Consider the following 12832-nt stretch of genomic DNA (forward strand, 5'->3'; position numbering starts at 1 on the left):
TGGCGCTCTACCACTTGAGCCACAGCACCCCTTCTGGTTTTCTAGTGGTTCACTGGAGATCAGAGTCTCACAGACTTTCGTGCCCAGGCTGGCTTTGAACCACGATCCTCAGATCTCCTGAATTGCTGGGACGACAGGCGTGAGCTACCGGCACCCAGCTTCAAGTTACATCTTGTTTGACTTCTGATATCTACTTGGTGCCAGTCCTGGGGCTTGAACTCAGGGCCTGGGCACTGTCCCTGAGCTGCTTTTGCTCAAGGCTAGCACTCTACCGCTTGAACCACAGCTCCACTTCTGGCTTTTTCCTGTGTATGTGGTGCTGAGGAATCGAACCCAGGTCTTCACACATGCTAGGTGAGCACTCTACCACTGAGCCACCTTCCCATCCCCAACTTATGGCTTTTTATAGTTTCTTGGAGATAAATCATACGGACTTTCTTGTCCAGGCTGGCTTTGAACTGAGCTCCTCAGATCTCAGCCTCCTGAGTAACTAGGATGACAGGCGTGAGCCACAAGTGCCTGGTAATACCTATTTATTTGTGCCAGTCCTGGGGCTTGAACTCAGGGCCTGGGCTCTGTCCCTGAGCCTTTGTGCTCAAGGCTGGCGCTCTACCACTTGAGCCACAGTTCTAGGTCTGGCTGTTTGTGGTTCCTTGGAGATCAGAGTCTCACAGACTTTCCCACCCGGGCTCAACCCTGATCCTCCGAGCTCGGCCTCCTGAGTAGCTGGGACGACAGGCGTGAGCACCGGTGCCCGGCTCTGATACCTGTTTAAATACCACGCTTCCTTAGGGCGCTGAGAAAACCAGAGACGCATACAGGTGGCCCTCAGAGAGGGGAATTGGCATTACAGGTAACCCCGACTTGTCAGCGGGCTGGAAGTTCACCTGTTTTCCCACCTGATTTTCTCCTCGGAAGGCAAACACACAGTATTGTGTACTCAGGAAGCTCGAGTGGCAGGCATTAAATGACCCTCAGCACCCAGAGGGGCAGCCTGGAGTCCAGCCGTCCCCCCTGCTTGGGTAACCCCAAACCAGCACTCAGAGCCGCATGCCGGCCCCCCTCCCCTGGCCTTCCTGACCCCTGCGCCCTGGCTCGGCGGCCCCTGCCTGGGAGCTGGCAAGGCCGGCACCCGACTCACCTGTGTCCACGCGAGGCGGAGGCTGCTCAGTGTGAGTGAGTGAGGAGCCGTGACTCCCCTTCTTTAATCTCTGCCCAAATGGGCGGAAGCGGTGCCAGCCTCACCCAGACCCGGCCCGGCCTATAAAAACGCCCGGAGGGGCCGAGGGACACGCCTAGCCCGATTCTTCAGCCATGGCTGCGTTTCGGGGTGAAAACGGGGATTTCTCATTCTCGTGTTGACCCAAGTGTGTGTGTGTGTGTGCACACGCCTGTGTGCACGTGTGTGTGAGCTTCAGGGTGTTTTTCCACCCATAGATTTCAATTCAAGCTACAAGAGGCCCACACCAGTGGTCCCATGCCCGGCAGGATGCTCTAAAAAAGCCATTTCAAGCCAGGCGCGGTGGCTCACGCCTGTCATCCCGGCTACCCAGGAGCCTGAGATCTGAGGATTGTGGTTCAAAACCAGCCCTGGGGGGGAGAGAGGGGAAGGACACCCTGTGAGATCCTTATCTCCAATGGACTACCAAAAAGGCAGAGGTGGAGCTGTGGCTCAAGTGGTAGAGCACCAGCCTTGAGTGAACTAAAAGCTCAGGGATGGCGCCCAGGCCCGGAGTTCAAGCTGCAGGATTGGCACGCATGTGTGTGACACACACACACACACACACACACATTTCCAGAGACTTCCTCAAGTTTGAGTTCTAAGGTTCAGGAGGATGCCTTCCAACAAAGTCGGCTGAGCTCTGCTGAGCAGGAAGGATCACACACAGGACTGGCTTTCCCTATTCTGTTATGCCTTGGGAAACCCTTCCTCGTGATGTCTGGCTGGGCGGGCTGGACAAGAGTCCCAGCACTGCGCTGCCCGAGGCTGTCGCCGGACATTGGAGCAGGCTTCCGGTTTATTCCCAGGCCCAGGAGGTGCTGGATAGATGATGCGTGCGGCCTGCCGTCCCCCTAGCCACCAGCTCCTCCTTGGTTCTTTTAATGAATATGAGATCCTCTTCTCTCCTTCCTCCTCCTGTTTTCCCTCTTTCTCTTCCTTTTTTTTTTGCTGGTCTTAAGACTTGAACTCAGGGCCCGGGTGCTGTCCCTGGGCTCTTTCACTTCAGGCTGGCGCTCTACCACTTGAACCACAGCACCACTTCCAGTTTTCTGCTGGATCATTGGAGATGAGAGTCTCATGGGCTTTGCTGCTGGGCTGCCTTTGAACCGTGATCTTCAGATCTCAGCCCCCTGAGTAGCTGGGGTGACAGGCGTGAGACACTGGTGCCTGGTGAAAAATCCAATTTTTCTACTTTGTTAATCTACCAATGGCATTGAGTAATAAACAAATAGAAATGGGCAATAATGGAAAAGAGATTTATTAATGTGTTTCATGAGCTTGGATCTTATCTCCTTGATTAGGTTTATAGGTTACAGGTGAGATTCCACTTATTTTGGGTGCTAGTCTTGGGGTTTGAAGTCAGGGCCTGCATGCTGTCTCTGAGCTTCTTTTGCTCCAGCCTGGTGCTCTACCACTTGGGCCAATCTCTACTTCTGGTCTCACAGACTTTCCTTCTCTGGGGTGGTTTTGAACCACGATCCTCAGATCTCCTGAGTAGCTGGGATGATGGGTGTGAGCCGCCAGCACCCGGCTAGATTTTGTTTTTGGAGGATTCCAGGTTCTCTGTGTGCTTTTGGTTGGGAGGCGTGGCTCGGGGGGTGGAGTGCCAGCCAATGAATGAAAGGAATTAGAGGGCGAGTTTGAGTCCTGGTCCTAGACACACACACACACACACACACACAGCCTAGTGAGTGTTGGAATTCTTTCTCCAACAAGGATGGGTTGGGTGGCCTTCCCCCCCCCCCAACTGTGTTAGTCACCGGCCTCACCCTTGACCTCTGACTTTGCTACAGCTTGAGGCGGGCAAATTAACCGGCTAATAACTCGCAAGCCTCTGAGCACCTGAGATAAAAGGGCCTGAGCTTAGGTACTAATTATCGCTATTGTAAAGTCAGGGTGACAGAATTCACCCGTCTTGCAGATACCTCCCCCTGCCCCCTTCCCCCCCTGACTCACCCCTGCGTGGCCGCGGGGACACACAGCACAGGGCACCTTTGATGAATCAAAAACATGCATCGGTGACAGGTGGTTCATGAAAGATGGAGATAAAACAGCCCAGAGGTCCTGATAGACTCCTCCGCATGCCAACATGGGATCCGGGAGGCGGCGTGGCCAAGCCCAGGCCCCGCAACCGCGCAGGGGGCGGAAACCCGGGTTCTAGACCCCAGGCTGCGAGCTGTGTTTGTCAGATGCCAATACACAGAGCTGGCGAAGGGCCGGGGAAGGAGGGGAACCGGCATCTCCGGGTGAACACGCTGGCTTTGGGCTATGCAGGGGGTGTAGAAGTGTCCCCACAAACCACTCTGAAGAGAGGGACGAGGCTCGGTAGTCTTCCTCCTCCTCCAGCCTTCCCACCCGCCCAGGGACCACGTGCCCCATTCTGTTCCTTCTTACTTTTTTTTTAGTTTGTGCTGGTCCTGGGGCCTGAACTCACGGCCTGGGCGCTGTCCCTCCCTGAGCTTTTGTGCTTGACGCTGTTGCTCTACCACTTGAACCACAGCTCTGATTCCAGCTTTTTGGTCGTTTATTGGGAAAGAAGAGTCTCATTGGACTTTTCCTGCCAGGGCTGACTTCAAACCACAATCCTCAAATCTCAACCTCCCGAGTAGCCAGGGTTACAGGCGTGAGCTCCTGGCGCCTGGCCTGTAGCTTTCTTTTTGAGGTGCCCCATCCTTCCATGGTGTCTAAACAGAATCTCTTATACACAATGGTGCTGGGGCTCCCTTCCCACACATTTACGCACCTGAGCGGTTGCTGAGTCAAACCACTCCTAAGCCTGGGTGGAGGTGGGGGAGAGGGTATGCTGAGCGCCCCATCCCAAATGACACCTTGGGTTCAAATCCCAGCGCCACCTCCCCAAAATGCATACGCACAAAATGGAAACAGGCCTCGTGTTCGGGGCTCACACCCATCACCCCAGCAGCTCAGGAGGCTGAGATCTGAGGCTCACAGTTCAAGGATCACAGTCAAGGCGGGAAAGGCCGAGACACTTACCATCAGTGAACTAGCAAAAAGCCAGAGCAGAGCTGTGGCTCAAGTGGAAGAGCGCTAGCCTGGAGCAACAAAGCTCAGGGATAGCAGGCCAGGCTCTTGAGTTCAAAGGCCCAGAACCACCACCACCACTACCACCAAATAAACAGGATTCCAGTCTCCGGGAAAAGCCCAGGGTTAATCAGAAAAATAAATTCAAAGCTCAAATTCATGACATTCAAGCATACACACACCCATGGCGGCGGCCTGCCAGGAAGCTTTAATGATGGCACTCCAGATCAAAGCCACTCTGTGGGGAGTGGAGAAGCCAGTGTAAACCGCAGGGCTCTTCCTTAAACAAGCGACCGGCTGCTGTGCACGGACCAGCTCCGTGGAATCATCCCCCCACCCACCCCTAACCCTGCAGCCGTGGGCGAGGAACACGGCCGTGGTCCAGTAAGGAGCCCTCCGGGTTCCATCCTCCAATGAGAACCCTGGGTCCTCCTGGATCCCCTGTAGATCCTCTCTAAGACTCCACATCCGGGACAATCGTGTCTGCTTAAGGCACAGGCTTTTATTTTGAAGACAACGGATTTCACGATTTCTTGGAAGTCGGCAGTGAGGGCTGGGCGCAAATCACGTTTCACCATCAAAACCACGATCCTTCACAGCCAGCCCCGGCGGGGAAGCCCGGAGACTCACCCCCAATGAACAGCCAAAAAGCCCGACGTGAAGCTGTGGCTCGAGTGGCAGAGTGCTAGCCCAGTAGGCCCTGAGTTCAAGCCCCAGGGCCGGCGTGCTCACACAAATACCATCTAGTAATGAGAAAACCAGGAGTTCTGCCACCCGGATGGATAAGGAAAGGCTGCTGGCGTACCACAGGACCTTCTTTTTTTTTGGTTGGTTGTGGGACTTGAACTCTGGGCTTGGGCGCTGTCCCTCAGCTCTTCAGCTCAAGGAGAGCGCTCTAGCGCTTAAGCCACAGCGCCACTTCTGGTTTTCTAGTGGTTCATTGGAGATAAGAGTCTCAAGGACTTTCCTGCCTGGGCTGGCTTTGAACCTCGATCCTCAGATCTCAGCCTCCTGAGCAGCTGGGATGACAGGCGGGAGCCACCAGCAGTCACATGATTTTCTTGCTTGGCCATTTCCAGCCCAGAAAAACGCAGGCATCATCTTTGAAGGACAAGGGTCAGGGGTCAGAGATCCACGGTGGAAGTCAGGGGTCACAGAGGTCCATGGTGGAGGTTGGGTGTCAGAGGTCCACGGCGGGGGGTCAGGGGTCACAGAGGTCAGGGGTCATGGAGGCCCAGCCGGGGCTCTCAGGCCCGTAGCAGCCAGACCTCGTTGCGGCGGCCGTAGGGCTTCATGGGCGGGTCGTAGCCGGCGCAGAAGTACACGTCACCCTGGCACGTGACCCGGCCCTCCAGGGCTGCCCGCAGCTGGCCAGCGTGCGCCACGTAGTCCGCCTCCTTGGCGTAGCCACTGAACTGCCTGTGCACACAGCAGAGACAGAGGTGAGCGGGGCGGGGGCTGCGGCCCCATCCCCTCCCTCCTCCAGGGGTCACGTGTACGTGCACATACCACCCCTGGGCCTCGAACTCAGGGCCTGGGCGCTGTCCCTGAGCCTTTTCCCCTCAAGGCTTGGTGCTCTACCACTTGACCCACAGCTTCCCTTCTGGGTTTTTGGTGGTGCATTGGAGAGAAGAGTCTCAAGGGCAAGCCGGTGCCCAGCCACCAAGCACAGATACCCGGGCTTCCCGCCAGGGCCGGGGGGACGGGGGTGGAGGGAAGCCCAGACAGTGGGGCATCCCTCCAGTGCCAGGACCCCGCCCCCCAGCTGGGTGGCAACCACTCCACAAACACACAGGGGGGGCAGATGCCAACTGCCCCCTCCAGCCCATGAGCTCCTAAGGCCAAGGGGAGGAGGTGAGGCTGGGGAGGAAGTGGGGGAGGGAGTGGGGGAGGGAGTGGGCCAGGGCTTCAGTGAAGCTGAGCTGGCAGAAGGTGTGTGAGCAGAGGAAGAAGATGCTGGAAGGACCAGCCTGCCCTCCCTCCCCCTCCCTCGGGAACCATGGCTGCACAGAGGATGGGCTCTCTCTTCTGGACTCCCCCCCACCCCAGCTGCCCCTGCACCGCCCCTCCCAGCAGGACTTCCCACCCCATGCTGCAGACGGGGAAACTGAGGCTGGGAGGACCCGCCACACAGGGCTGGACCTCATCAGAACCCCAGGCCCTTCCACCCATGGCCTGCGTTCTGAGGTGTGCAGCGACCCCCAGTGGCCACAAGAGGAACAGCCGTGAGAGGTGAGAGTCCAAGCCACAAAGCTGGGAGACCCAGGCCTCGCCCAAGCCTGTGGGCGGGGTCACAGCCATGGTCCCTGGGGGGGGGGGGGGGGACACAGGGGCCCCAGGGATGGAAGCGGGGACTCCCGGGGACGCTCTGGGGTTCAAGCCCCAGCATGGCCCAAACAGTCCACCAAACCCTTGGCCACAACCCACGCCTCTGCCTTCTACTGCGAGGTGGGCACATGGGTGGGCCCTGAAGATCTGTGTGTGTGTGTGTGTGTGTGTGTGTGTGTGTGTGTCTGTGATGGGTCTTGAACTCAGGGCCTGGGCGCTGTCCCCGAGCTTCTTTCACTCAAGGCTAGCACTCTCCCACTGAGCCACAGCGCCACTCCCGGCTTTTTCTGTGTATAGGGTACTGAGGAATCGAACCCAGGGCTTCCTGCATGCTAGGCGAGCACTCTACCACTGAGCCACCTTCCCAGCCCCAGTTTTTTCACTCAAAGCTGACACGCTATCACTTGAGCCACAGCTCCACTTTCTGTTTTCTGGTGGTTCACTGGAGATCAGAGTCTCACAGACTCTCCTGCCCGGGCTGGCTTTGAACCGTGATCCTCAGATCTCAGCCTCCTTAGTTGCTGGGATGACAGGCGTGAGCCACCTGGCGCCCGGCTTCCCTGAGCTAATTCAACAATAAAACACAAGGCCAAGGCTGGTGGAGAGGCCCAGGAGGGCTGTGGGGGACCACGCCCGGCCCCCCAGCACCCTGTCCTTACGTGGAGTAGACCGTGATGCCCTCTCTCTCCTCGATCCTCACCGCCTCGTCGCTCGGGGCCGGCGGGTCACTTTGGAACTGGTTGGGAATCCGGAACCAGACTTTCAGTCTCTTCTGCAGGGAGCCGTCGTCCGTGGGGAAGACGGCAAAGGAGATGGGAACCGTCATCCCCATTCCGATCCCTGGGAACACACAGAAAAGGAGGCGGCCTTCAGGTAGGGCTGGCTCAGGGTGGTGGAGCACGTACTCGTCTTTGTCCTACCGGAACATTTTATTTATTTATTTTTATTGTGGAAATACTGTACAGAGGGGTTACAATTACATGGGCAAGATAATGAGTACATTTCTTATCAAGCATTGTAGCCTCCTCCTTTGTTTCCCCTACCCATCCCTTCCCATCCTCCCCCCGTCCCTCCCACCCGATCCTCCCCGCAAACCACCCCCCCACCAAAGTTGTAAAGTTCATTTTCGACATAATGACTTGTACATCTCATTGTTGCAATGGGTCCACCTGTATCCCTATTGAAACGATTTGTTTTTCCCCTTCCCCTCCACAAATTATATCAACATCAAATACAGTGAAAGCAGGGGTTATACTGTGGGGGAGGGACATACAAAGCAACGAAGAAATAATCTTATAAATCTGTTAGAAACAATCACATGAAAGAAAAAACATTTGAATACATATCTTAGGGTTCGTTTCCCTAACATCATCTTATCTGACCTTTTCTGCTTGACTCAGACATATACTAGATATTGCAAATAAGGGAAACCATGGGACCTATGTTTCTTTGGGCCTGGCTTACTTCACTTAATTTTTTACAAGCCTTTCCATTTCCTAACAAATGGGGCAATGTCATTCTTTCTGATGGAGGCATAGAATTCCATTGTGTATATATACCACATTTTCTTGATCCATTCATTTACTGAGGGGCATCTGGGTTGGTTCCATATCTTAGCTATAGTAAATAATGCTGCAATAAACATAGTCGTGCTGGTAGCTTTAGTGTGGTCTTGTTTGTGATCATTTGGGTAAATGCCCAAAAGTGGGATTGCTGGGTCATAGGGGAGCTCTATGTGGAGTCTTTTGAGGAACCTCCATACTGCTTTCCAAAGTGGTTAACAAGTTTACACTCCCACCAACAATGCAGTAAGGTATAATTTATGCTTTTTTTTTTTTGGTCAGTCGTGGGCTTGAACTTTGGGCTTGAGCGCTGTCCCTCAGCTCTTCAGCTCAAGGCTAGTGTTCTACCACTTGAGCTACAGCGCCACTTCTCTACCGGAACATTTTTATTTAAACCACGGCAGCACTGGGTTTGAACTTGGGGCCTTATGCGGGCAGGGCAAGGGCTCTGACACTTTTTTTTTTGGTCAGTTGTGGAGCTTGAACTCTGGGCCTGGGCTCTGTCCCTGCGCTCTTCAGCTCAAGGTGAGCGCTCTACCACTTGAGCTACAGCGCCACTTCCAGTTTTATGGTGGTTTATTGGAGATAAGAGTTTCATGGACGGGGCTAGGAAGGTGGCTCAGTGGTAGAGCGCTTGCCTTGCATGCATGAGGCCCTGGGTTCGATTCCTCAGCACCACATAAGCAAAAAGAAAAAAGCCGGAAGTGGCACTGTGGCTCAAGTGGTAGAGTGCTAGCCTTGAGCTGAAGACCTGAGGGACAGTGCCCAGGCCAGAGTTCAGGCCCCACAACCGGACGCCCCCCCAAAAAAAAGAGTTTCATGGACTTTCCTGCCCGGGCTGGCTTTGAACCCCGGATCCTCAGATCTCAGCTTCCTAAGTAGCTAGGATTACAGGCGTGAGCCACCAGCGCCCGGCTGGCTCTGACCAGCCCCTTGGCTGCTACAGGGTCTCCCTCTCCCTGCCTGGACAGCCTCGGACACCAATCCTCCTACTTGGGCCTCTCACAGAAAGGATCCACCCCCACCTGCTTGTTTGTCAAGTTGGGTCTCACTAACTTTGCCCTGTCCTCTCCAACTCTCAAGTAGCTGGGATTACAGGCATGTGTCACCGCGGTACCCTGCCCCATGGTAATATATATATATATATATATATATATATATATATATATATATATATATATATTCATGAAATTAACTACAAAATTTTAAGCGTGCACGCACATGCATGCTTGCGAGACACACACACACACACACACACACACACACACACACACACACAATCTACAGTTACTGAGTGCTGGTGGCTCCCGCCTGTCATCCCAGCTACTCAGGAGGCTGAGATCTGAGGATCGCGGTTCAAAGCCAGCCCAGGGCAGGAAAGTCTATGAGACTCTTATGTCCAATAAACTACTCAGAAAATGCTGGAACTCTTGCCGTGGCTCAAGTGGTAGAGCGCCAGCCTAGAGCACAGAGAGGCTCAGGGACAGCGCCCAGGCCCAGGACTGGCAAAATAAACATCTACAGTTGAGCCACATGCAAATGCCAGCTGTATTTGCACAGAAGGTGGCAGCGGTGACACTTTGCTCACTGGCTGGCGATCTACCAACTGAGTCACGCCTCCAACCTCCATGTTTCCTATTGAAGGGATGTCCTGGCTCCCTTTAGACCTTGCTCGGGCTTGGGTCCCCGGCCACAGCCTAACTGTGCTCTCTTGTCCCCCACCTCCACGTCTCCTGGAGAGGCCACCCCCCAGCCTCACCCCTGTGCCCCCCGTGCAGGAAGTGAGACCCCACCCTACAAATAACGGGTGACAAGCGAACACCCATCAGGGTGCCCCTGATGAAGAGCGGCTGCCCCAGAGCTTCGTGGATGGGGTGCAGGAAGGAGGTGGGATTCAGGAACGGGGAGTTCCAGCTGCCTTGGTATGAGATGGGGCGGAACTCGGCCCTGAGACCTGCCCTGTCCTCTGGGGGCAAGGGGGTCCCTAGGTACTCACCCCGGTCATTGGAGCCACCCACATACTTCATGACCTTAGGCATGGCCTCCCGGAGTGCCTCGTCCACCGGCTTCTCTGTCACCTCCACCGTGGCGAACTTCCCGCCTTCGCAGGCCCGCTCCTCATAGGACAGATCCTCCTGGAGAAGGGGAGACACCATGGGAGAGAAGGGGTGAAGGCCTGGCCACCGCGGAGCTGGGCTTTGCAGGCAGCCATCTGCCTGTGGACCTGATCACAAACCAGCTCCTCCTTGGGTGGGAAGGTGGCTCAGTGGTAGAGTGCTTGCCTAGCCTGCAAGCCCCGGGTTCGAGTCCTCAGTACCACACACAGAGGAAAAAGCCAGAAGTGGCGCTGTGAAAGTAGAGTGGTAGAGCCCTAGCCTTGAGCTGAAGAACTCAGGGACAATGCCCAGGCCCTGAGTTCAAGCCTTACAACAGACAGGAAAAAGAAAAAGAAAAAGAAAAGAAAAGAAAAAGAAAGGCCAGCTCCTCCCTCAAGTAGCCAGACTGTGTCTCTGGGCAGACTTCCTCTCATCCTGGAAAGAATCTCAGGTCCCAAACCCCTGTAGTCCTTGGCAGATAGACAGTGCTCGGTGTTCAGGCCTCGGTGCCTGCTCCCTGGCTGGGGACAGGGCTGGACGGGTGGAGAGGCAGGGCTGATAGGAAACGCCAGTAGTCTTATCAAAGTGGCCCAGGTTGTGCAAATACGTGCAAACTAACACGGTCAGGGGGTGGATTCTGCTCCATGTGAGGTCAGGCTCCCCGGTTCCTCCCTAAAAGTGAGTGTTCAAGGCCCTGCTTCCCTCTCGAGGCAGGAGAGATGGGGTGAGCTGGCTGGGGTGTCAAGGAACTCCAGATAAGCAGAGAGCAGCTGCTGGCTCAGCAGGACGAGGGTCAGTGCGAGCCGGACGCAACAGGCTTCCCAAACCCACAGGCCGGCCCACCGCCCCGGTGACCCTGACGTGGAAGCCTGACCTTCCGCAGGCCATCTCCCACCCGCACCATGCCCTGGGGCTCACGCCTGCAGTCCAGGCGTCTGGGAGGTGGGGTCCAGGCTGGGGTCAGCGCCTGCCTCGCCTTGGGTGAGGGGCGCATGGAGCTGGACAGGGCTGGACGGAGCTGGACAGGACTCTTCCGGCCCCTGGTGGTGGCCCCTGCCCCACCCCGCACCCCAGGCCCGAGCCCTGCACCCCGCACCCTTGGCCCAGGCTCCCCCTCATCATTTGGCGACCACATGACCCGGAGAGCCGGGCGATGCAGGGCCCCAGGGCCCCCCAACTCCTCCTGCCCGCCCCCTCCCTGCCCTCCAGGCCCAGGATGCACGTTTCGGGGTTTGCCGCCCCTCGCGGACCGACCTTGCTTCCCGTGCTCAGGACCTGCCACGGCCACGTCTCCACGCTCCCGAACAGCGAGTTCCGGATGAGGCCCAACATGTCGCCGCAGGACGCGGGCGTGGGGCGGGCCCGGGGTCTGCGGGGCTCTGAGCGGCCTCGGCGGCCGGGAACGGGGGCTGCCTCGGAGACCACGCCCCCGTATGGGCGTGGCCTGAACAGGGGGCGTGGTATCCGGTGGGTCCTCTCACCCGAGAGGCTCAGAGAGGTGGTAGGGGCGTGACCTCTGTAGGCTCCGCCCACCGGAGCGTCCCTTTGGGAGGTAGCAGAGGCGGAAGCTCTCGGTGCAGCGGGGCGGGGGCTCCTTGGGCTCCGCTCACCGCAGAGGGAGCGCCGAGGCGGAAGCTCTTGGAGGGGCTGGGGCGGGGCCAGATAAAGCTCCGCCTCCAGAGGGCGTGGCCGAGCGGGTCGGGGCCGGCCCCGCCCCTAGCCCGGTGGGGACCGTGGGAAGTCTGATCAGCGCCCCGCCGCCTGGGGCTTGAACTGGGGATTCTGGGCACAGTCCACCCGAGCGCCCGGCCCAGCCGCTCCGGGAGAACGCGTCTGCAGCCGGAGCCGCTGGAGGCGGGCTCCCGCGAGTCTCCAGGCCTGGGGAATAAAGACTGTTATGCAACGGTGTTCCGGGCCAGGAGGGGTTCCCGGGGTCTGACCGCGCGACCCGGGAGCCGGGCCGGACCGCCCGCCAATCAGACACGGCCTCGTTCCCAGAAGCGCGGCCCCCGCCCCGCGTGCGTTGCGCCATCGAGGGAAAGGGAGGGGAGGAGGGCCGGGAGGCGGCGCGCATCTTCTTGGAAGGAGCAGCTCCGTCCGTGCAAACCGGGGATCCCTCCCACCCGGCCGGGGGAAGTCAAGTCCGCGCGGAGACTCGCAGCAGACCCGGGCAGGGTCCTGCGCTCCCGCTCCCGGGCTCGCAGACGCGGCCGCGTTCATCACCGCGCCGGGCACGGCAGCGGACCGGCCAGCCGCCGGGCACAGACTCGCGGGCCATCCTAGCGACTCAGGAGGCTGCGATCTGAGGATCGAGCTGGTAGGCCAGCCCAGGAGCGGAAAGCCCGTGAGGGGGGGGGAGGGAACAAGCTGGAACGGAAGGCAAGTCTCCAGCGGCACAGCTCCAGTCATGAAAGAAAAAGCGGACTGGCACAAAAGCAAAAAACACCTAAAAAGCCAATGCAGGTCTCTGGCTACAGAGTCCCCCCCCCCAAACCCCCAGTACCTGCCTGCACCTGCTAGCCCCAAGGCGGCCTCTCCGTAGGCCCCGCCCGACCAGGCCCCGCCCTCAAGACCACGCCCGC

The 12832-nt window shown here is 57.6% G+C and overlaps 1 protein-coding gene across 1 annotated transcript; it reads right to left on the minus strand.

The window, feature by feature from the left end:
• Positions 1 to 4746: 4746 nt before the first annotated feature.
• Positions 4747 to 11698, minus strand: LOC138805074 (heme-binding protein 1). Its single transcript, XM_069989650.1, has 4 exons — positions 11505 to 11698; positions 10151 to 10289; positions 7252 to 7432; positions 4747 to 5683 (listed from the first exon to the last, which is right to left on the minus strand). The coding sequence occupies exons 1-4, from the start codon at positions 11580 to 11582 to the stop codon at positions 5512 to 5514; spliced, it is 570 nt and encodes a 189-aa protein (XP_069845751.1). The 5' UTR covers positions 11583 to 11698; the 3' UTR covers positions 4747 to 5511.
• Between the last annotated feature and the right edge of the window lie 1134 nt (positions 11699 to 12832).

The sequence above is a fragment of the Dipodomys merriami genome, unplaced genomic scaffold, assembly GCF_024711535.1.
Source record: "Dipodomys merriami isolate MVZ:Mamm:240054 unplaced genomic scaffold, mDipMer1.0.p SCAF_384, whole genome shotgun sequence".
Taxonomy (NCBI): Eukaryota; Metazoa; Chordata; class Mammalia; order Rodentia; family Heteromyidae; genus Dipodomys; species Dipodomys merriami.

Bases quoted from the DNA above. Each gene is read 5' to 3' on its own strand.
- LOC138805074 (XM_069989650.1), bottom strand. From the start codon at position 11,582: ATGTTGGGCCTCATCCGGAACTCGCTGTTCGGGAGCGTGGAGACGTGG. The intron at 7,433-10,150 runs GTGAGTACCTAG...GTGTGTTCCCAG, and splicing joins GGGTGGCTCCAATGACCGGG to GGATCGGAATGGGGATGACG. The intron at 5,684-7,251 runs GTAAGGACAGGG...CTGTGTGCACAG, and splicing joins GGCATCACGGTCTACTCCAC to GCAGTTCAGTGGCTACGCCA.